At 34.6% G+C, this 23,210-nt stretch overlaps 1 protein-coding gene across 2 annotated transcripts in view; it reads left to right on the top strand.

Moving 5' to 3' along the window:
- The window catches only part of NUBPL (NUBP iron-sulfur cluster assembly factor, mitochondrial), a 217,485-nt gene that overhangs the window by 158,891 nt on the left and 35,384 nt on the right, over nucleotides 1–23,210 (top strand). For both annotated transcript variants that reach the window (XM_012773436.2, XM_076004115.1), the window contains exons 7-8: nucleotides 3,798–3,891; nucleotides 22,818–22,903. In XM_012773436.2, coding sequence (XP_012628890.2) covers nucleotides 3,798–3,891; nucleotides 22,818–22,903 — 180 coding nt within the window. The remainder of the gene's footprint in view (nucleotides 1–3,797; nucleotides 3,892–22,817; nucleotides 22,904–23,210) is intronic.

The raw sequence follows: 23,210 nt of genomic DNA, 5'->3' as shown, positions 1-23,210 counted from the left end.
CATAAACATTTGACTGCAGATGTCTTTATTATAGACTGACTTTTGGTCCTTTGGGTAGTTGTCTAATAGTGGTATTGCTGGATCAAATACTAGTTCTACTTGTAGCTCTTTGAGGTATCTCCAAATTCTTTTCCACAGAGGTTGCACTAATTTGCAGTCCTACCAGCAATGTAAGAGTGTTCCTATCTCTCCACATCCACCCCTGTTTGTTGCTTTGGGATTTTTTTGATAAAGGCCAGTCTTACTGGAGTTAGGTGATATCTCATTGTGGTTTTGATTTGCATTTCCCTAATGATTAGAGATGTTGAACATTTTTAAAAAATGTTTGTTGGCCATTATTCTGTCGTCTTTGGAAAAGTTTCTGTTCATGTCCTTCACCCATTTCTTAATGGTGCTGTTTGATTTTTTTTCTTGTTGATTTTTTTGAGTTCTAGGTAGATTCTTTTTTTTTTGAGACAGAGTCTCGCTTTGTTGCCCAGGCTAGAGGGTAGATTCTTGTTATCAGCCCTTTATTGGATGTGTAGAGAGCAGATATTTTCTCCTATTCTGTAGGTTGTCTGTTTGCTCTGATGATAGTTTCCTTGGCTGTACAAAAGCTTTTTAATTTGATCAGGTCCCATTTATTTTGGTGGAACCAGAGAAGACCTTGTATAGCCAAAGCAAAAAGAACAAACTGGGAGGTATCAGTCTACCAGACTTGAAGCTCTACTATAAGGCTGTAGTAACTGAAACAGCATGATATTGACACAGGAATAGAGACATGGACCTTTGGAACAGGACTGAGAATTCAGATGTGAAACCATCTGCATATTGTCATCTAATCTTTGACAAAGCAGACAAAAATATATACTGGGGAAAAGAATCCCTTTTCAATAAATGGTGCTGAGGAAACTGTATAGCTACATGCAGAAGCTTGAAGTTGGATCCCCACCTCTCATCTCTTACAAAAATCAATTCTAGATGGATAACAGACTTCAACCTAAGGCATGAAACCTTAAGAATCCTAGAAGAAAATGTAGGGAAGACTCTTTCAGATATTGGCCTAGGCAAAGAATTTATGAAGAAGACCCCCAAAGCAATCACATCAGCTATAAAAATAGTAGTTCTCCTTAAAGAGATAAGAAATTTGAAGGTAACATGATAAATATGATTAAATGCCAGGGAAAAACAATGATGAATTGTTGGCACCAGTCATTTGATGTTCTCTGAAAACAAAGAGACTTGTCAGTCTGCCAGTGCTAGAAGTTTCAGTGCCAAGGATATAAAATGAAAAATGTCCTTTATCTTTTTGAGGGATAGTTTCATAGATGGTAGCCATGAGTAACCTTGGGGTAACTATTTTTCAAGCCAAAGAGCCCTGTATTGAAAATTAATCTATGTTCATCATTTCCTCATTCTCTTAAAGTATGTCATTATATGATACTGAATATATATGTTTGGGAAATAGCATAGCATAGGATTCCTAAGAGATAAATCAATATATAATGTCAGGTACTGAGGAATGTTTTGAAGAAAAACAATTTCAGGGAAGGAGAGAGAGAATGATGATTATTTTAGAAAGTCTGTAAATCCTAGCTATTCCTTGAATGCAGCAGATATATCCCCATCTTCGGGCCTTTGCACTTGCTATGGCTTCTGGCTACAATGCTTTCCTTCAGATCTGCAGTAGCTGTTTTCTCACTTCATTTAGGGCTTTGAAGTCCCACCAGCAATGTAAGAGTGTTCTTCTTACACTGTTCTACACCATCTGATATTGGGGACCATAGAGATTCATATAAATTCTTTGATAAAACCTTTGCTGGCTGAACTCTTAAATACTTGCTATCTGAAACTTAGGAATTGAAGAGATCTTTTTAAAACATCTCTTCTTATTTCACCTAGATGTCAAAATCAGAAACCAAATAATGTATAGTAGGGGACACTTGTAGTAGTTTTTTTCATAGCACTTACTGATTTCTGGTTTTTGTGTCTGTCTGTCTTTTTGCATGTTTCTCTCACTAAAATGTCAGTTCCATGGTGGCTGGAATTTCATTTTGTTCATTGCTCTATGTCCATCACCTGGAACAATGCCTGACATCTAATTGATTCTTAATAAAAAAGCGTTGAATAGATATGTTTAATATGTGAAAGAATTTGACCTAATGTCACCTAAATTTTTTATTTTGAAAGTATGATTAATATTGTATATTATTAAGTTTTAAACAGAATATGGAATTATATGCATAGTTTCTACTTAGGTTAAAAAAATAAACTTTTGCATTTGTTCATTTATTCATTCCTTGAAAGAAAACTTAGTAAGCATCTTCTGTGTGTTCATTCTGTACTAAGGTGTTCTAACTGAGCTTATAGTTTTATAGGAAGGCAGATCATGAAACAACAATATATGAATGACACCCTTTTCCTCAGTCACTACTGTGTGGCCATGTTGATCTTCTTTCAGTTTCTCAAAGCTTATAGCTCTTCCCTTTGCACATTTTACTGTCTTCACTGTCTTCTTGTATTATGAAACTTGTAATTATATATTTATTTGGAAGATTATCTGCTTAAGATCTTTGAATCTCTATATGGTAAGTTCTGTAAGGGCAGGGGCCATGATACTATTTAATTGTCAGTACCTAGCTCAATGCCAAGTATATAGCAGGTACTCAATACACATTCTAAATGAGAAGTACATAATAGAAACACTGTATTTAATCTATTGGGAGTTAGAGGAGTTTTCCCTGATGAAGTGAATTTTAAGCTGGGATCTGAAGAATGAGGAGGAATTAGCAAGTGAAGAGGACCAGGCAGAGTATTCTAGAGCTTCAACTCAGACTTTATCCTAAAAGCAATAAAAGAGTTTTAAACAAAAAGTGGCACTATCAGACTTGCATTTTTAGATGGACCATTTTTCAGTGTTATTAGAAACAGATTAGATGGGCAGTACTAGAGCAGAAATATTGGTTGGGATGCTTTAATAGTAATAAATGGTGATGGCCTCATTGGGTTCTTGGCAATGAAGAAAGGGGGAGGTGGATGCATGTGAGTGATTTTTAGAATGCAAAATAACTGACTGGGGGTAGTGAAGGAAACAGAAGAGTTAAGTATGATTCCAAGTTTCTGTGTCAGGTAACTGAGAGGATCCTGGGACCATTCACAGAGACTAGGGACTCAGTAGGAAGAACTATCTGAAGAGAAAAGTACTTAATATACCCTTGAGACCTAACTATATTAAGGCTAAGCATTAAGGACTTGGTTATGTAGCTGAATTTTCTGGGTATAGATACTTTTGAAAAATTGCCTTAAAAATAATCAAAATATTAATATAGTAGTATTGGGACTCTAATTATATTTTGAATATTTCTTTTAAGTTTTGGTTTTCATTATTAGTGTGTTTTATTTTGATGAAAGAAAAATAATAAACTTTAAAAAATTATATTAGCACATGAATGCTATATTGAAAAAACAAAGGACAAAAACTTAAGACCTTCTTAGGCAAAATGTGGGTTATACCAAGTGAAAATAAATGATTGGTCCTAAATAGAAGCCCATTGTAAATGGGTTCAACATTAGTGTGTGTATTAGTGGGGATGGGTCATCAGGAAATTTCAATTTATCATTCACAGAAGGTCTGCTAGAGTCAGTGACTGTCATTTATTCTCCATGTGTCCTTAGCCCTCAGCACAGTGCCTGGTACCTGGTAACTGGTTCAAGTAAGGGTTGTTATTTTAGATTTGTTACTAACACATTAATTTAGTTTATATTGATTCACTGGAATTGTTATACAGTAATGTTATTTATGTCATCTTGGTTTTTAGGTAGATTGGGGTCAACTGGACTATTTAGTTGTTGATATGCCGCCAGGAACTGGAGATGTGCAGTTATCAGTCTCACAGAATATTCCCATTTCAGGTAAATCTTAAAAGTTTAAAGTAATTTGTGCTTTCTTTCATGTGTGTTACTGCTATACAGAAAAACCTCATGTTAGGCAAACATTTTTGCCTTAAAAAATAACCATTTATAAATTTTTCATTAGAGATTAGAAGCATAAATTGAATTTTTCAAAATATTACCAGAATGATAAGTATATTTACAAAAACATAAAGACACTTTGAAAAGATGATAATATAAATCTGTCTTCTAGAAAGCAGTACTGCGTAAATATTATATAGGTAGAACATGATTGCTTGATTCACTGTTGTGCAGCACTTATAGCACTGGTACACGATAGGCACTCAGTGAATATTTATTGAATGAATACTGAATAAGAGTAAATATTAGGAATATTGGCTTTTTAGTAAATACAACTATGGGGCCAGGCGTGGTGGCTCACACCTGTAATCCTAGCACTCTGGGAGGCTGAGGCAGGAGGATCACTCCACGTCAGGAGTTCAAGACCAGCCTGAGCAAGAGCGAGACCCTGTCTCTACTAAAAAAATAGAAAGAAATTAATTGGCCAACTAAAAATATATAGAGAAAATTAGCCGGGCATGGTGACACATGCCTTAGTCCCAGCTACTTGGGACTGAGGCAGAAGGATCGTTTTAGCCCAGGAGTTTAAGGTTACTGTGAGCTAGGCTGACGCCATGGCATTCTAGCCCAGGCAAGAAAGCGACACTCTGTCTCAAAAAAGAAAAAAAAAAGTAAATACAACTATGGGAGAGTTTTATATTCTGCCAATTATTTAATGTTAAAGTCAATAGCAATAAACAAGTTATATGATGTAATATTTCAATATGGTAGTGGACAACGTTTTTATGATATGGAATTGAAATATTAGTATTGTAGTTACCCTTTATATTGAATCTGCTTCTAAAGATTTTCATATATGCCACTGGAGAAATAGTTCAAATCTCTATATTAAAAGGACTTCTGGGAAAATGATAGCATTTTTAAATGTCTTTGCAAGTCAGTTATTTGCTGGTTATCTAAATGATGTCATTGACATTTATTCATCAAAAGGTTTAAAATCTAAGTTTTGGACACGATATACATGTTATTTATAAATATCAGCAGTGCCTCATTAATATGAGTATTTTGATGTTTTAGTATCTTTGTAACTTTAATGGAGTCTGAGATTTTCTTTTTGGGAGGTAGACTGTAAAGTATGAGAAGGCAGTAAAGGGACATATGAAAATAATTCATTGTTTTTGTAATCACTGTATTGTGATTTTTCTTTTTTTGCTTTTCCTTTTTTTAAGTAGTTTTGTGTCTTTTATATTTCTAAATTTTAAGAATACTTACTAAATGTTCATTGAAAAAAATGTGCCCTGGTACCTTGAAATGCCTATTGCAAGCTTAAAAAATGCTCATGTTATTTATATGGATAATACAGTGATAAAATTGGGCTAAACTATCATTTATGCCTTGAGTAGTAGTAACTCGGTACCTTGAAAAAGTTTAATTTATTTCACACAGATAGAATGATGTTCCTAAGTAGTTTTCTTTTGTTTACTTTTGTTTACTCAGGTAACAGCCCCCTTGAACAAGATTGATGGTTAAATTACCCCACATAAATTGGTTTTTATACTCCCATCCAACAAAGTATGTAACTGAACTCAGATTTGGCTGCTCAGCACTTGAAAGCCAACCTCAAGACAACAATTGGGTGGAAGGAAAAGGAGGTTTATTCAAGAGCTGGTAACCTGAGGAGATGGCAGACTAATGTTGCCAAGACCATCTCAAGTTCCTCAGGCTGACCAAGGGTTGGTTTTAAAGGGGAAATGGTCCCATCAGCATGTCTTATTCCAATGATTATCTTGAGTAATGGGCCATCTGGTAGTCTGGCTGGCATCAGCCAGACTGCAACACAATTGAAGGTTAACTGTTGCAGCGTTTTCCTCCAAGGGAAAGTCCCACAGTTTTGGCTATTGTAAACTATTCTTTGCTAGTTCCTGAAATTCTTAAGCAAGCACATAATTGCCATTGTAAAAGAAATAGTAGTTATGCTTCATGATGAAGTAACTGCTGCTTTTACATGTATATAGATTGGGGTTTGATTTGCTTCCTCTTTCTTTTTTATATCCTAAAATTTAACCTTTATTCATTTCCTTTGATGAAGAGTCTACCCTGTAGTAGGCAACAAATATTACCTGAGCTAAGATACAGTACTTTTGTTGTGGTGGTGGTAAAATATACATAACAGTTTAGTGGCATTAACTACATTCACATTGTTGTACAATCACCACCACTATCTATCTCCAGAACTTTCATCTTTCCAAACTGAAACTCTGTGTCCATTAACCATAACTCCCTCTATTCCTCCACTCTCTTGAGGCCCTGGCAAACACCATTCTACTTTCAGAAACAGTATTTTTTATGCTAAGATTGGAAGACCAAGGAGGAAAATATATTTAAAAGATCACACAAAAATCTTAAGTTGATTTTATGATTTATTAATAAAATTTTATATCAACAAATTTCTATTTTATTCACATACAAGATAGATGCTAAGCATTGCAGTGGTACCCAACCTTTTTGGCACCAGAGACTGGTTTCATGAAAGATAATTTTTTCATGGTTGGGTGAGGGGAGGGGGCAGAGCTCAGGTGGTGATATAAGCGAAGGGAAGCATCTGTAAATACAGATGAAACTTCACTGGCTCATTTGTTGCTCACCCTCTGCTGTGCCATCCTCCTCCTTAGTTTCATGGAAGATAATTTTTGCATGGACAGGACAGGGCGTGTTGGAGCCCTGTGGTCTAGTTCCTAACCCCTGCGGCCCTGGGGTTGGGGACTGCAGTGAGGATCCAAGGATAAGTAAATCCCTGTCATTTTCCTAGACTAGAGTTCCTTACCTTTTTTAGCTTTGAAATCTTTTTTTTTTTTTAGAATTTGATAATAACTGTGAATGCACTCCAGGAAAATGTATTTATATATGATATACAGAAACACTAATCCTATGTATACTTTAAGGAAGTTTAGGGTCCTCAGGTTAAAAGCTCCAGTTGTAGGAGGTAGTAAGGTGAGGAGCAGGAAAGAGTGGCATGTAAGAAAACAACATGGATAGCTATAATCCAGAGTAGGGGAAATGCTATGCAAAAGATCTAAACCCCATGATATGGTGGTTCAAAGGAAGAAGAGACTCTGGGTGTGAGAGGGATGCAGAACACTTCATAGTGACGAGCCTAAAAGAACAAATATAAAATGGTGTGGTGTGTGGTGGCTTGGGCCTATAATCTCAGTTACTGGAGACTGATGTGGGAGACACTTGAGACCAGGGGCTATAAACCAGCAGAGACAGCATAGCTAGACTTTGTCTCTTCAAAAAAAAAAGTTAAAAAGAATAAATATGACACAATGTGGAGCATTCATTTCCTTGCTTTTTCTTGGCATTTGGGGAAGAAAGCAAAAAGGGGGAACTACTAGTGTTATATAATTCTAAAGGAGAAACATAACATAATATTTTACTTTCTAAGTCTAATCTATTTTTTTCTAATTAGACCAGTTACTAAAGATCCTTTTGAAAAATACACAAACTTAGTTATTTCTGAACCCTAGAATTAAGATTAGTATTTATTAATATTTTATAAATTTTCTATAATAAATATATATTTTTAATAGTTAAAAATTAATAAAAAGCATTAATTCTTTAAGGATAATAGATCTCTATATGAAATGGTATGATGGTAAATGCCTGTTAATAATAAATTTCCATTTAATGACAATCTCCCATACATTAATTTTCATATTTAATTCTCACAGTTCTCATATGTGTTATATTATTCCTATTTTCTTAAATCTCAGAGGAGTTAAATAACTTTCTCAAGATTCCACAGTTACTGTAGGTCATAGCTAAGGTTCATATCAGTTCTAACAGAGCTTAAAGCTCATGTTGTTAACCTCTACATCAAGTTGCCCAACATTGTTCAGCTCATTGATTTTTCTGAGTTTAGCCCTAATCCTTTCAAACCCATTTAGGTTGAAATTATTCTAATCTAAGTGATTCCTGATAAAAATAAATTTATCCCTGAATATGTCTAAATCTGTTTACCCTTATATGATGAATATCTAACCAATGGTCTGTATTGGTACTTACTCTATTCAGTAATTTTTTCTTGAGACTACTTTGGACCTCTTTAATTCACACATTCCAGGAAATATCTGGAGACAGTCTACAAGCACTTTTCTTTGGCCTTTAGTAGAGCCCCAAGTGGTTCTTTGAAAGGCCAGTATTATCTTTGGACTAATCCGTACTGGTCTTGAACATTTGGCTAGTTTAAAGGCTCACTGGCTTTCTGAATAGAATTCTAGCAGTCAGTGTTAGTGCATTTATATTGCAGGTTATTATATAAATATTAAAACTGATAGCAATGAAAAGACTAGATTTTCTACATTGAATTTGTGTTTATTTTATAATTAGAAAAAATAACAAACAATAAAAATATTGTACCAAAAAGGATGTTGAGGGGGATTTGGGGGACGTGTGATTATGATTATGTCTCTGTGTGTGTGTCTGTGTGTTAAAGAGTGTTTGTTCAAGGCTTGGTTCCTGAGGTTTGATTTTATTCAGGCCAATATCATTTCTTAACTAACATATTTAAACAGATACCAAAATTGAGCCAACTTCCAGGATTTAGAGGTTATGGCACCAGCTAAAGAGTTTTACATAACCTAGAACAGCCTATTGGAATCATGTCTGCTCTTCAAGGCTCAACTAAATTTAAGCCTGTTTTCTAATTATGCCTACTTTTCCTTTCCTTTATTATCATTGACTTTAAAACTCTTTTTTTTCTTTTCTTTCTTTATTTATTTTTTGTTCTTTTTTTATTTTATTTACATTCAAGTGAGAATTATATAGTTCTTAGACTCTAGAACTCTTTAAAATACTCGGTATTCTATCTTTTCTTATGTCCCATATCCCATGAACAACATAAGTTGTTTAGACTCCCATTGAGCCCTTCTGCCGTGATTTGATTTCCCTTTCCTTCCCACCAAACTTCTTCACATAACCTGAGATCCCTCCAAACAATCCTGTGTACTCACTGATTCCCCCTTACCTTTACTTTCCAATATCTCTGTCTTTGCACACATTTGATTATCCCTTAGACTGTCTTTCCTCCCAAATCAGTGGGTACCCAAATCCTGCAAAACTATTAAAAGATCTAGCTTAAAAGTCTACTCTCTGCTATCTTTCCCAAACCCCTAGTTAGGAATCACTTCTCCCTCTTTGTAAATCACATAGCATTTTATTTATACTACTCCTGTAATGCTTCATTGAAATCCTACATTCCTGTGTTATCTTCTCTACCATACTATTACTCCCTGGAGAGCTAGGCTCCCTTTCATTCATCTTTGTATTATTCATGGTACCAAACTTAGTGCCTTCCTGCAGCTACTCAGGAAATGTTGAATCAGTGAATGGTGTTTTATATGTGTCTGTATCATCTTCCCAACTAGACTGTAAGCTGCTTGAATGCACCATTTTTTTCTTTTTTATCCTAGTATCTCATAGAGTACCTTGGGCAAGAGCTAATGCAATTAATATTAACTGAACAAATGACAAAGCTAGTGTGACTAGTTATCACTGTTTATGTGAAAAGATTTGTGCCCCCTTATCTTTCTTACCATCCTAATTTATTCCTATAAAACCCACATCTTGACTACTTTCATCTTGTTGGTTTTTCTTTCCTTTCCTTTTCTTTTCTTTTCTTTTCTTTTCTTTTCTTTTCTTTTCTTTTCTTTTCTTTTCTTTTCTTTTCTTTTCTTTTCTTTTCTTTTCTTTTCTTTTCTTTTTAATGAGACAGGGTCTTACTCTGTCACCTGGGCTAGAGTGCAGTGGCATCATCATTGCTCACTGAAGCCTTCCTGGGCCCAAGCAATCCTCCTGCTTCACGCTATTGAGTAGCTGAGTCTACAGGCAAGTGCCACCATGCTCTGGTAATTTTTCTGGGTTTTTTTGTTTTGTTTTGTTTTTATGGAGACATGGTCTTGCTTTTGCTCAGCCTGGTCTTGAGCTCCTGGCCTCAGCAATCCTTCTACCTAGGTCTCCCAAAGTACTAGGATTATAGGCGTGAACCCATTGTACCTGGCTACAGCTGTTTTTTCTAGGTATAAGTTAAAGAAAGCAAGTTTTAAAAAATGCATGTTATTTTACTCCCCCTCTGAGAGAAAAATTCTTTCATTTTAGGTATTATGCTGTCTTTTTTGCTGTACTACATATTATATCCTTGTGGCCAGTTGACACTTTTTAGTATTCCCTTTGTTTTAGTGCCTGGAATAATAATATGCATGTGGGCACTTGGTATTTGATTCTCTGTGTTAAATTACTAGTAAAAATAACTATCATTGCTTTATTGCAAGATAATTATAAGAAATTCTCTTATTTATTTGCAGTAATGTTTAACAAGGTGCCAACTACCTCTTTGGCTGTTTATTCTTACCTGTGGAACACCTGCTAACCTTACAGACTTGTAAGGATCAAATAAGATAATGAATATAAAAGCTCCATCTAAATTTATAGTATTTTTTAGAAACTACTTGAACACTAATAAAGAGGTTTCTTTGAGGTAAGAAGGAGATAATGAAATGTTATAAATTAGAAAAAGCTATTATATCAACTTTATATTTCTCTAAGACATGTTAACAATACAATCAAATGCTTTATGCTTGGAAAGAGACATTCTTTTGGAAAATTCACAGAGACAAACCAATACAAGCAGAAAGATCTACTTTCTGAATACTAATTAGCAACTCTTTGTATGTGTTCCATTTTGTTCCATGGAATGGATGACAACCTCATTACAGGCACACCTTGGGGATATTGCAGGTTCGGTTCCAGACCACTGCAATAAAGGCAATATCGTAATAAAGTGAATCACATGAATTTTTTGGTTTCCTAGTGCATAAGAAAGTTATATTTATACTATATTGTAGTCTGTGAAAAATTTATATACCATAAGTAATACTTTATTGCTAAAAAAAATGCTAACAATTATTTGACCCTTTAGCAAGTCATAATCTTTTCACTGGTGAAATGTCTTACCTCTGTGTTGATGGCTGCTGACTGATGAGGGTGGTGTTTGCTAAAGATCCGGGTGGCTGTAACAATTTCTTAAAATAAGAAAACAATGAAGTTTGCTGCATCAATTGACTATTTTAGTAAAGATTTCTCTGTGATGTGTGATGTTGTTTGATAGCATTTTACCCATAGTAGGGTAAAATTTCTTTCAAAATTGGAGTCAGTTCTCTTAAGTCCTGCTGCTGCTTTACTAACTAAGTTTATGTAATATTCGGAAATTCTTTGTTGTCATTTTGGCAATGTTCACAGCATCTTCACCAGGAGTAGATTCCATCTCAAGAAACCATGTTTTTGCTCATCCACAAGAAGCCACTCCTCATCTGTTCAAGTTTTATCATGAGATTGGAGCAGTTAAGTTCTATCTTCAGGCTCCACTTCTAATTTTAGTTCTTTTACTATTTCTACCACATCTGCAGTTACTTCCTCCACTGAAATCTTGAACCCCTAAAAGTCAGCCACGAGAGTTGGAATCACCTTTTTCCAAACCCCTGTTAATGCTGATATTTTGACCTCCTCCCAAGAATAACAAATGTTCTTAATGGTATCTGGAATGGCAAATCCTTTCCAGAGGTTTTCAGTTTACTTTGTGCAGATTCATTACTATCTGTGGCAGCTATAGCCTTATGAAATGTTTTTCTGAAATAATAAGACTTTAAAGTCAAAATTACTCCTTGATCTATGGGCTATAGAATGGATGTTATGTTAGCAGGCATGAAAACAACATTCATTTCCTTTTATATCTCCATCAGAGCTCTTGGGTACCTAGTTGCATTGTTAATGAGCAGTAGTATATTGAAAGGGATCTTTTTTTCTGAGTAGTAGGTATCAAGAGTGGGATTAAAATATTTAGTAAACCATGCTGTAAACAGATGTACTGTCATCTAGGCTTTGTTGTTCCATTTATAGAGCACAGGCAGAATAGATTTAGCATAATTCTTAAGAACCATAGGGTTTTTGGATGGTCATTGAGCATTGACTTCAACTTACTGTCACCAGCTACATTAGCCCCTAATAAGGGAGTGAGCCTATCCTTTGAAGCTTTGAAGCCAGGCATATATTTCTCCTGTATAGCTGTGAAAGTCCTAAATGGCACATTCTTTCAATAGAAGGCTATTTTTATCTACATTGAAAATCTGTTGCTTAGTGTACCTTTATCAATGATTATAGTTAGATTTTCTGGATAACTTACTGGAGCTTCTGCATCAGCACTTGCTACTTCATCTTGCATGTTATGGAGACAGCTTCTTTCCCTAAAACCTCATGAACCAATCTGTTAGCGTTCAGTTTCTTTTTTTCTGCAGCTTCCTCAGGTCTCAGATTTCATAGACTTGAAGAGAGTTTGGGCTTTGCTCTAGATTAGGCTTTGGGTTAAGGGAATGTTGATTGGTTTGATCTTCTGTCTAGACCACTACAACTTTCTCCCTACCAGCAATAGAGTTGTTTTGTTTTCCTATTGTTCGTGTGTTCGCTGGAGCAGTACTTGTATTTTCCTTCAAGAACTTTTCCTTTGCATTTACAACTTGGCTAATAACTATTTGGCCCAAGAGGCATAGCTTTCAGTTTATCTCAGCTTTTGACATGCCTTCCACACTAAATTTAATTATTTCTGGCTTTTGATTTAAAGTGAGAGATGTGTAGCTCTTTCACTTGAACACTTAGAGGCCATTGTAAGGTTATTAATTGGCCTAATTTTAATACTGTTGTGTCTCAGAGAATCAGGAGGCTTGCAGAGAGAGAAAGAGGGGGGGGGGGAGAGAGAGAGAGAGAGAGAGAGAGAGAGAGAGAAAGAAAGAGTTAGATATGGGGGAATAGCTGGTCGGTTGAACAGTCAAAACATACACAATGTATATTGATTGTTTAGTATCTTACATGGATGAAGTCTGTGGTACTCCACAATTATAATAGTAACAGCAAAGATCACTGATCACCATATCAGATGTTATCATAATGAAAAAGATTGAAATATTGCAAGAATTACCAAAATATGACACAGAAACATGAAGTGAGCACATGCTGTTGGGAAAATGGCTCCAATACACTTGTTCAATGCAGGGTTGCTACAAACCTTCAATTTGTAGAAATCGCAATATCTGTGAAGTACAGTAAAGCAAAGTGCAATAAAACGAGATGCCTGTATAAGAAGAAACTTTGAAGAAAAAAATTACCCTCTTAATTTGTGTTGAAAGTGTTATATAGCAACAACAGTGATAAATGTGTTGACAGCAGTATTAGTGTTTAGTGATTTAAACTTGAGTTTGTATGGACTACCAAATTATTATATTGCATACTACAAGGATGGAGTAGAACCATACCTCACAGTTGTAGTAATTGCTGGGAAGAGGGAAGACAGGATAAAGGATGTGAAATAACCAGTTATAGTCTTTGGATTTGCTCTTGTCATGTTGAACTTTCCTAATGGAAGGCAGAGTTGTCAGGGCTGGTTTTGTTTTATTATTTTTCTTACTCCTTTTTGTTGTTGTTAATGATTGAGTTTGCTGGTTTTGCTTCTTCTAAATTAGTTGCTGCTGTATACGGAATTGAGTAGATTCCAGAGTTGACTTTTTGTTTTTAAATGTTTACTGATGCACTTTTAGGAATTATTGTGCACTTAACTGCCTTTCCGTAATAGAGGATTACTATTTCTTTGAACAGCATTATAATGAAAGATTTGAAAATATGTGTACTAGTATTTGAATTCTAATAGATGTTACCTAAAATATTTTTCTTTCTTCCTTTCTGTCAACTCAAGAGCTCTCTATGACTGTCTGAAGATTGTCTTAAATTGATTTTAACTCTTGGAATTAAATGAAGAGTTTATGCTTCACAGAAAATATGTGAAGCATATTTTCTTTTTCCAAGAGACAGAGAATTTTAGTTATGTTATGTATGTTAAGCTGCTATATTATTCAGGGTCCGAGCAGGAAACAGAAGACACATCTTAAAAAGAATAAACAAACAGTGTTTAATTAAGGAATTAGTTACAGAGGTGTGGGCAGCATTAAGGGAACCACTAGAGATGTTGAAGTATCCAGGAACTAGTGACAGTAGAAGTTATTACCCCCCACCTGAAGGGGCATGGGAGCAAATGGTGTTAGAGGAAACTGGAGACTGCTGGAGCCACGGAAAGGGGCTGTCTGATGGAAGCCATGACCACTGCCAGAAATACTGCAAAGTGAAAGGGTGAGGTAGGTAACAATACTCCTGCTCCTTTCCCCTCCCACTGTCTCATTTACTGCTGGTTCCTCCTAATGGCAGATCCCTATTGGGAGCCAGATGGCTAGGAAACTAAGGTGATGCAGTCTATAGAGGTCAGCTGCCAGGGGACTGATAAGGATAGAGAGGGGTGGCGAATTGATCTGAGCAGAGCTTGAGGGGAATAGAAAGAGAGTGCAGCAAGTGAAATAACACAGTATCTCCTCTTCATGGTCATCATTATAATTATGGATTTGTGGCTTGAAATAGATGAAATACAAAGCAAGAGAATATAGACACCGGTAGTGCAGTCAAATTAGTGAAAATCCATACTATCACATGGCAAAATTGTACTGTCATTAAGTATATGAACAGAATATTTATGCTGCAGATAAGCAGTGATGCAAGTATATTCTTTGTAGTGAGGAATAATGTATGGAAGAGTTTATTTTGATAGGATAGAGTTAGGGAAAAAAATTCCCTTTTACTTTATTATGTAAAGATTGATACAGGAATGAAACTTTTGGAAATTGTTCCTTCCAATAGAAGGGACAAAGACTCAGCAGCTGAGAGGGGCGCCATCATGGTCTCTTCTATGTTCTCTTTTTTCTCTTCCAGGGAATGGCAGAAGTGGCATAGGAAAGAGCTAGACAGTCCTAGTGTGGGTCCTTTTTTACTTCTCTTTTCCTGGAAAGGGAGAAGCTAGTATGTATGGCAGAGTAGTCAGCTAATTAATATGCTAAATATTCATGGGCTCAAGAAAAGCTACACTAACAGTCTGTTGTTGTATTATTGCTGTGGTTTGAATATGTCCCCCAAAAGTTCGTGTGTTGAAAACTTAATGTAACATTATCAGGAAGTGGGGCCTCTAAGAGGTGATTGGGTGATGAGGACTCTGCCCTCATGAGTGGATTAATGGCCTTATCCCATGAGTGAGTTAGTTCTCAAGGGACTGAATTAGTTCTTTTGGGAGGGAGAGAGTTCTCTTAAGAGTGGGATGTTGTAAAAGTGAGCTTGGCTTGCTCTTGAGATCTTTTTCACACATGCTTGCTTGCCCTTCTGCTTTTCTGTACCATGTTGTGATGCAATATGAAATCTCTTGTCGGAAGCAGCTGCTATGCCCTTGGACATCCCAGCCTCCAGAACAATGAGCCAATAAATTTCTTTTCTTTATAAATGACCTAATCTCATGTATTCTATTATAGCAACAGAAAATGGACTAAGACAATTGATAATGAGATGATGTCTTTTCTTCCTGTCTAGGACCCTTCCTGTCTAAACCCTATAGATAGAAGGAAAGCCAGACACCTTTCTGCCCCTGATTCATTTAAATGAGATGGGGTAGGAATTTTAAATTAAACCACTTTTCAGTCATTGTTTAACATGAAAGGTGTTTATTGTTTGTGAAAGGTGTTGGGTCTATTGCCACAGTAACTGAACTCCTACTCACTCATCAAAAATTCTTGAGAAAAAACTATACATGCCCACTCTGGCATTTTCCCCTCCATTGACAATTTACTTGTCTTAATCAATTATCTCTTTTATGGTAGTACTCTTTGCCAATTTGGCCAGTAGTTTTTGTAATGTTAAGATCTTTTGAGACTGGAGGATCAGAAACTTATTGTTGCAATTGCTAAATAAAGGAATGACAATAGATCATTACTTGAAATAGTTTCCTTGATTGTCTGGTATTTACTTTTTCAAATCAAAAGGAACATAAGTTATTTTACTTTAGTAAACTAAATAATATGTTTTATTTTATTTTTTCAAATTAGCTATTTTCTCCCTTCTTAATTGTTTTCAAATTTACAGGGGTAATTCTTTAGAGGCATATAATACTAATCTTGTGGAAAACCATTGAAAAATCAAAGAAAAATATTTGGCAATTTGGATTTTAGTGCTTTGTTTCCCCTACTGTTTTACAATTTATAATGACTTCAAACTGTAAAGTTAGAAATGTTCTTACACATTAAAGGTGGAAGGCTTAGGTCATCGATTGTCCTGTTATTCAGGGATATTTCATTTATGTTTTCAATTTCCAGAATGGAACATTAAAGGAGAAAGTCAATTTTGGACTTCTTCCAGGTACACTGTCTCTCCATGCTAATGTTGGGCAGAGTTATAATTAATGGATGCTTGGCAAGAATTGCATGATGTAGAGAGAATTACTTCAAATTATAAAAATTCTTTTAAAATTAAATTTATTTTATTGTTACACAAATTCTAACCAACTGTTAAAGATTGTATTCCAGGGTTTTATCTTTTAGGGCATTCCTGGTATTTCGGTCTGAAACTTCAGTCCTGTTTAGATTGGGAATCAAATTTATAAAATTAAATATAATATCATTAACTAATAAGCAACAACATTTAATATCATTAGCTAATAAGCAACAACATTTTCAGTATAAATTTAAGAAGAAAATTCTTTAGGACTTGAATTTGGCTGAATGTATAGGTAGAAGTTATAGTTTATCAATTAATAGGCCCCCAAAATAGCCTGAGAATTAATAACTTCTGAACTATGACATGAAAAGTCCTAGGACTTTAAAAGCTTCCCCAGGTGATTCTTATTTAGTCAGCTTTCAGAATCACTTGTCTAAGCCAACCCATCTTTGAGGTCTTAAAGTTCAGTGAACAGTATAGTGACCAGTAGGTAGTAGTCAGGTTCATATTTAAAACTACTTTAAAATTCATTAAACATTTATAGATAGAAAAAGTACATGTCATGCAAGCTAAAAAGTTTTTGCATTTGGTCACAGATGTTAGAGATTTGATCAAGATCTGAAGTACAGGTCCGAAAAATGTCTTCCCATCTTAAGTATGCCAGTATTTGGAAATGGATCAAAGCTTTCCATATAAAGTCTTAGTCTCTGTTCCTCTATTTCTTGAAGTGAACCTGGTTAAATAAAGTTAGGGTAATTAGACAGTTGCAGTTCTCCTCTCTGGAGTTTCTTTTAGGGAAAGAATGTGTATATAAAAGAACGTGTTCCATTATTAAACAAATAGCCTTTGGGTAGTGGCTCACTGCAGTCTTGGGCAAGCTGAGCTGTATGTGCATCTAACAGAATTTGAAATGCAAAACATTAAATCTTAGAGTTCAACAGGAACAGACGCTCACAGAAGAGCAAAGGCACTTTCTGAGTTGTAGAGACATTTGGGTACAACAAGTAGGCTCCCCAAGGTATTTGCTGATCATCATAAACATGGATTCAAGACTAGAAAGAAGTGAGAATGTTATTTTTACTTTACTGGAGACATCAGAAGGGGGAAGGGATGTTGACAATGAGAGTGGGAGTTGGGGGTGTGGGAGCAGGGAAAGAGACAGAGAGAATGTGAATATATGTACATGACAGCTATCTGGTTACATCACAAGATCTTAAAATCTGTGGAAATCTTGCTTATCCCTAGTTATTTTTTGGTGAATGCAGTTTGGATAGTTCTGGTTAATTCTTTGTAAGCATCATTAAGAAAAAGTTACTAGAAGCCTATTTACCTGTTGACTCCATTATATTGAAGAGCCAATCTTTGTCCCTAATCAGCAAATATATATCCAGATTCCTTTGATAAATTTGAATTCTTAAAGTTCCAAAGTACACATGCTCTCTTTTACCAGAAACTTTGAAATCCCATGGTTTCCACTAATTACTGTGTTTGGTAATTCTTTTTGGTAGCAGTTGACATAATTTCCTATAGAAAAATTTGTTCTTGCTGTACAAAATGGATAGTGATTGATCTTTAAATTGATAAAGTATATCTTCTTTGTGACTGTAATAAATTATCTTTTGAAAGGGAGCATCGGGTCCAAAACAGTGTCTCATCCAAGAGTTATTTGTATTTCTTGTTGAAATATAGTCTGTGAATACATTTTAGGTGAATTTACCTTTTAAATCATGTTTTACTTAAGCTAATACTAATATTGGTAGGCATGCTCAATCTTACAGCAAATTATATTTATAATTCAGGAAGTTTGGGATGATAGAGGAGAGCTAAAAAATACCCAAACAAATCTACTTTACAGTTAATAAAAAATTATAAATATATTTGGCATTGTTTATGTTAAACCATCAGAAGTTGAATAATAATTTTCTTTTGCTATTAATACATGTTTATCTCTAAATAAATCAAGGAAAATCAGCAGCACTAAATATTAAAGCACTGTGAACGTTAAGAAGAGCAGTTAATATGCTTTAAGTCTTAGTTGTCTTTACATTGGTATGCTCAAGAATTGTGAGGGTATAGAATTATTTCTCCAAGTATAATTCTGAGCAGGCTTTCTTGTACATGTTTATTAGGTTCTAACGTTGAAGTTCTCATTCAAGCATGAGAATTAGATACAATCTATGCCCTCAAGACTAGAATGCATAGTTGAATAGTTCTACACTGGTATAATTATGATCAGTCTAACATCTGGAATAATCAGTTTTAAATGTTTAACTACTCTGAACTCTGACCCAAATCCAGATATGCAGTTGTAAATAGATTTCCCTCTTAATACTCAAGAGAATTAACAATTAAGACAATGTTCTAAATAGTTATTTTTGTAAGATATTTATATATGTGCCAGAATCTGCCAGACAGCCTTCTATGGTAAATCTCAGCTAATAAAAAACCTTTTAAAAAGATTACAAGTTAGGAAATAACATTTCAACACTGTTATTTAATTGTTTGGACTTAGACATTTACCCTAGAAAATAGTTAAAGAATTCTTGATGGGATTCTTGAGATAGCATTTTACCCCCTATTTATTGCAAACTAAACTTTCTCTTTGCTGACATTTCCTTATGGTCAGTAGAGGGAGCACACGTTTTCTAACAAACTTACAAAACTGAAATGACATCATTAGCAATAGTATAAAGGTAGAAAATTCTAGGCTAGTTTATACTGGTTTATGTTTCATGAGCCATGAGAAAAATAAAAATTAATGGGTAGAAACCCAGGAACCTTAAAGATAAAATGTAGTATCAAGCTTTGAGGACCATATCTTAAGCTAAGAGATACATTAACAAGAAAAAGTTGACATAGTGCCTTTAAAATTTAAAAATCTGGACTATGATGCATTGATTGTGTAAGGATTAAATTTAATTTTACTAGAGGTTTTGTTGTGTTTTATTTCCTTATCATGAATTCTAAAGGTCATTGTTGGGCTATCTGAAATGGTTTACTATATAATATACTAAATTTTGAATGGTAATGATTTATTCATGAACTAGTTATGTTTTCACATTCTTTAAGAAGGGCTTGAAAATTTTTTTCAGCACAGTATCTTAAAGGCTGATTGCATTGTGATTAAGGACTTAGTTATTAATTAAGAACATATATTTCAGCAAAATAATAACAATAATGTTAACCAAAATATCTTCTATAAATGTGGCTGGTAGTTCCAATGGAATGTTTACATGTTTTGTGAGCATTTGATGGCACATGGAAAAGATCATCCTTGTCCTTGTCAGAAGTTGTTATTAATTTGTTTGAATGGTACTATTTAGACTACAAAGAAGCTCAGATGACATGAATGCTTATTTGTGATACTGCATTAGTATTAATTACAGAGAATGAAATCACTTTAATCCTTCTCTCTAGGATTGATTTTATAGCAATCAAAATAATGTCCCTGAACATTTTTATAAAACTTATACATTTTGAAAAAAACATCTGACAGCTTTTCAAGTTAAATAGGGCCAATGGAAATATTAATAGGTTCATTTTACTGAGGAGTTGCTTGAAGTGTATTGAGATTTAGTGAGTTATTCAAGGTTGTATCTTGTATTTAACAGTCAACAAAACTAGAATCCAGAGTTCTTAACTCCTAGTTCAAGGAGTTGCCAACTAAAAATTCATGTTGTGGTAATCTAGAATAGATGATTCTGAAAATATAGGAAAATTATTTAAATTATTGATCTTTTGTTAAGTGCCTGTTTTGTACAAGGTATTGTGTTATTAATTTTGATAAAAAGATGAAAAAAATCATAACCACCCTTGAAGCTATATTGTGTAATGGTGATACAAATAGTAGACAAAAAGTATTTAAGCCAATAACATATTTATATCATATGAAAGCTAAGAATACTTTTCAAAGCCAATGTAATAGACAACCCCCTAAATACTAGTATACATGTAGTTAAGGAGATTTGGAGGAAATAGAACGAGGTTCTGTGCTTATAATAATATACGAAGAGAGTGGCTCTGAGATGGAGGAACAATACTTCTTGGAGGAGGTAGCATTTCACATTCATTTAAGTAAGATTACTGGAGCAGTCACATTGAGCAGAAGTGGTTTTGGAAGCTATTCATAGTTAAGAGGGAATGCTAAATCATAATAGAGATAGATGAATCCTTAGAGACTGTCTAGTACATGCACTAGTTTTACAGCTAAGGAAACTGAGACCCAGAGTGATTCTGAGTTATTTGCCCAAGGTTAGTCACACAGCTGGATGGAGCCAGAGCTAGAATTAGATCCCTTCCAAATGACTGAATATGAAAAAACAGTGAAACGGATTGATAACAAAATCCAGAAGGTGGCAAATTATGGAAATATATCAGATATGTAGAGTATAATTTTTGTTGAGGTATGATATCCATAAGTCTTTAAAAGACAGGAAAGAGAACTAGTTTTTGGTTTTTTGGGCAGAGTAAATCAAAATAGAAGGATGTAGCAATCCATGGAATAGCTCAAAAAGTAGGATGAGCTGCCTTATGGCATATAGGAAAATGACCTTCCCAGCAACTCCTAAGGCATTTTATTAACAATAATAATAAATATAATAATTAAATTATTAATAGAAGCTATCATTTATTGAATGTCAGGCAGCATATCAAGCATATGTGTACAGTAGTTTATTTAATTATTTCAGCCCTGAGACCTAGGTATTTCTATACCATGTTGTAAATGAAGAAACTATGGTTTAGTTACTATCTAGTCACATAGTTAATCACCTATGGAATCAAAATTTGAATCCTGATCTCTTTGAATTCTAAAGCTAGTGTATCTCAAACTTGAGTAATGAACAGATACTTCTAAAGGAAAAATAATCTCCTACCCTCATACCCCATACCAATTTATTTTTATTATAAGGTACTTAGCTAGGTAAACACAAATTCCTGAAGCTTATAGCTCATGTTAAATAATGAAAAACTAAACAAATAAATACAATAAAAGCTTATAAAATCAATAAAATTCAAATTACATTAATGTGAAAGGTGAAGTTTTTGCTCAAATGAAAATGCTGATTGCAAGATGAATTTATAGCTAACTTCTGTTGCACAGGTTCTTTTGAATTTGACATACCTGTACTGCCATGTGCTTTGCAATAACTTTGTTTTTCCACCACTTTTCTCTATTTTGACTTTTTCAAAATATCCCTTTGGACAATACTCTATAGTATCATTTGACCTTCACTTGGTGTAATTATTTATTTATTGTTAATCCTGGCTTTGTTTTCATTAGCTGTAACTGAGATTGCTTTGATGGGATGGGAGGTCAGACATGTATCATTAGACCTCCTTCCCTTTGGGGCTTAGACACAACTCCAGACCAGCATTAATTTTAAAATAGAGATTATGAGACTGACAGAATAAAATCTTTGTGACAATAAGACATAAAATTATAAAAAGAACCTAGGGCCACGCTAGACAAGGGTTAAATCATGTCTGAAGGCCACCAATCTTGCTAAACAGTTCATTTCAACCCAGTATATTGTGGCTTGCTCCTGGCAACTGACTCTGATATAGCATCCTTATCTTAATTTGCAGCTCTGCAATGTTACAGCATTATGTATTTAGTTATAAGGTGATAGCCATATGATCTATAATATGTTTATGTTAATTACTTTTTAGGTTATCATTTAGAGGAAACCACACAATTTGAGAAATTCACAGACTCTGCTAATCTTAACCAGGACTTTGTTGTTTCCACTTAAAGGAAAATTGTATTGTACTTTCTCTCAAAATACTATATCCTAGTACCATCTGGTTTCTGTAGGTTAATAATGGACATCCCAGAAAAGTCTCTATCTCCATCCATTTCAGTGCTGCCCCAGTTCAGGCTAAACAAACCAAACAGTTTTCCACAATGTGAGTTTTTTAGAATATAAACTCTTAGGACTTGGCTTAGGAATCACCTTTCTGAAAACTTTCCCACTTTGCTCTCCTTACCTCTTGCTTTCACACCCCATCCATCATACTTCACCGTCTTCTCTCCCAGATTGAATTAGTTAGCTTTTTCCTTCCTGTTTTTCCTATACATACCTCTGTTACGTGCTTATTAGCACATCGTGTTGTAATATTTGATTTTTCAATCTCTCAAGTAGACTAACTATTAACTTCTTAAAATTAAGGCCTACATTGTGCATCTCTCTAGCAACTTGTCTGAATGGAAGAAGGTTCCAGTGATATAGTTATGATCTTGAATCACTGATCAGTCAGTTGTGATTTTAGAAGTGAGGAGTCCAAGGTAGGCAAAAGCAAAGTAGACATTTCCTTGTCCTTCCCATTCATTTATGTAACATTTATATGAATTACCTAAATAGTTAATGTGGTAGACTATTTGAGCACGATAAGCAAGATAATGTTGGAAGTAACCTCTCCATATAGAATTAAAAGATAGCATCATTTTGTTTATCTTCTGATAGGTGCTGTGATTGTCTCCACACCCCAGGATATTGCACTGATGGATGCACACAAGGGTGCTGAGATGTTTCGAAAAGTCCATGTGCCTGTAAGTATTTACAGCTTCACATATAGGGAAACAGGTGAAGAAAAGATTACTTCTTTTACCTCTGCTTCCTACAATTCAACTTATTTATAGCCCACCTTCTTCTAGAAGGTATTTCAGGATAATCTTTATAATAGGTGAAATAAAACAAGTTAAAAATAGACAAAGAATTAAAATCAGATGGAGTCAGAAGTGAAGTTAGTAAACAAATTGCATACCATTAAGGAACTTTAACACATGCTAGAGGTGTAGCATAAATTTTCTAACAGCCAAGGGAAGAGAAACGTTACCTTTATAAAACTGTCCATTT

This window comes from Microcebus murinus, chromosome 6, assembly GCF_040939455.1.
Source record: "Microcebus murinus isolate Inina chromosome 6, M.murinus_Inina_mat1.0, whole genome shotgun sequence".
Taxonomy (NCBI): Eukaryota; Metazoa; Chordata; class Mammalia; order Primates; family Cheirogaleidae; genus Microcebus; species Microcebus murinus.
Note: the sequence above shows the minus strand (reverse complement) of the source record. Positions and strands in the feature narration are given on the sequence as shown.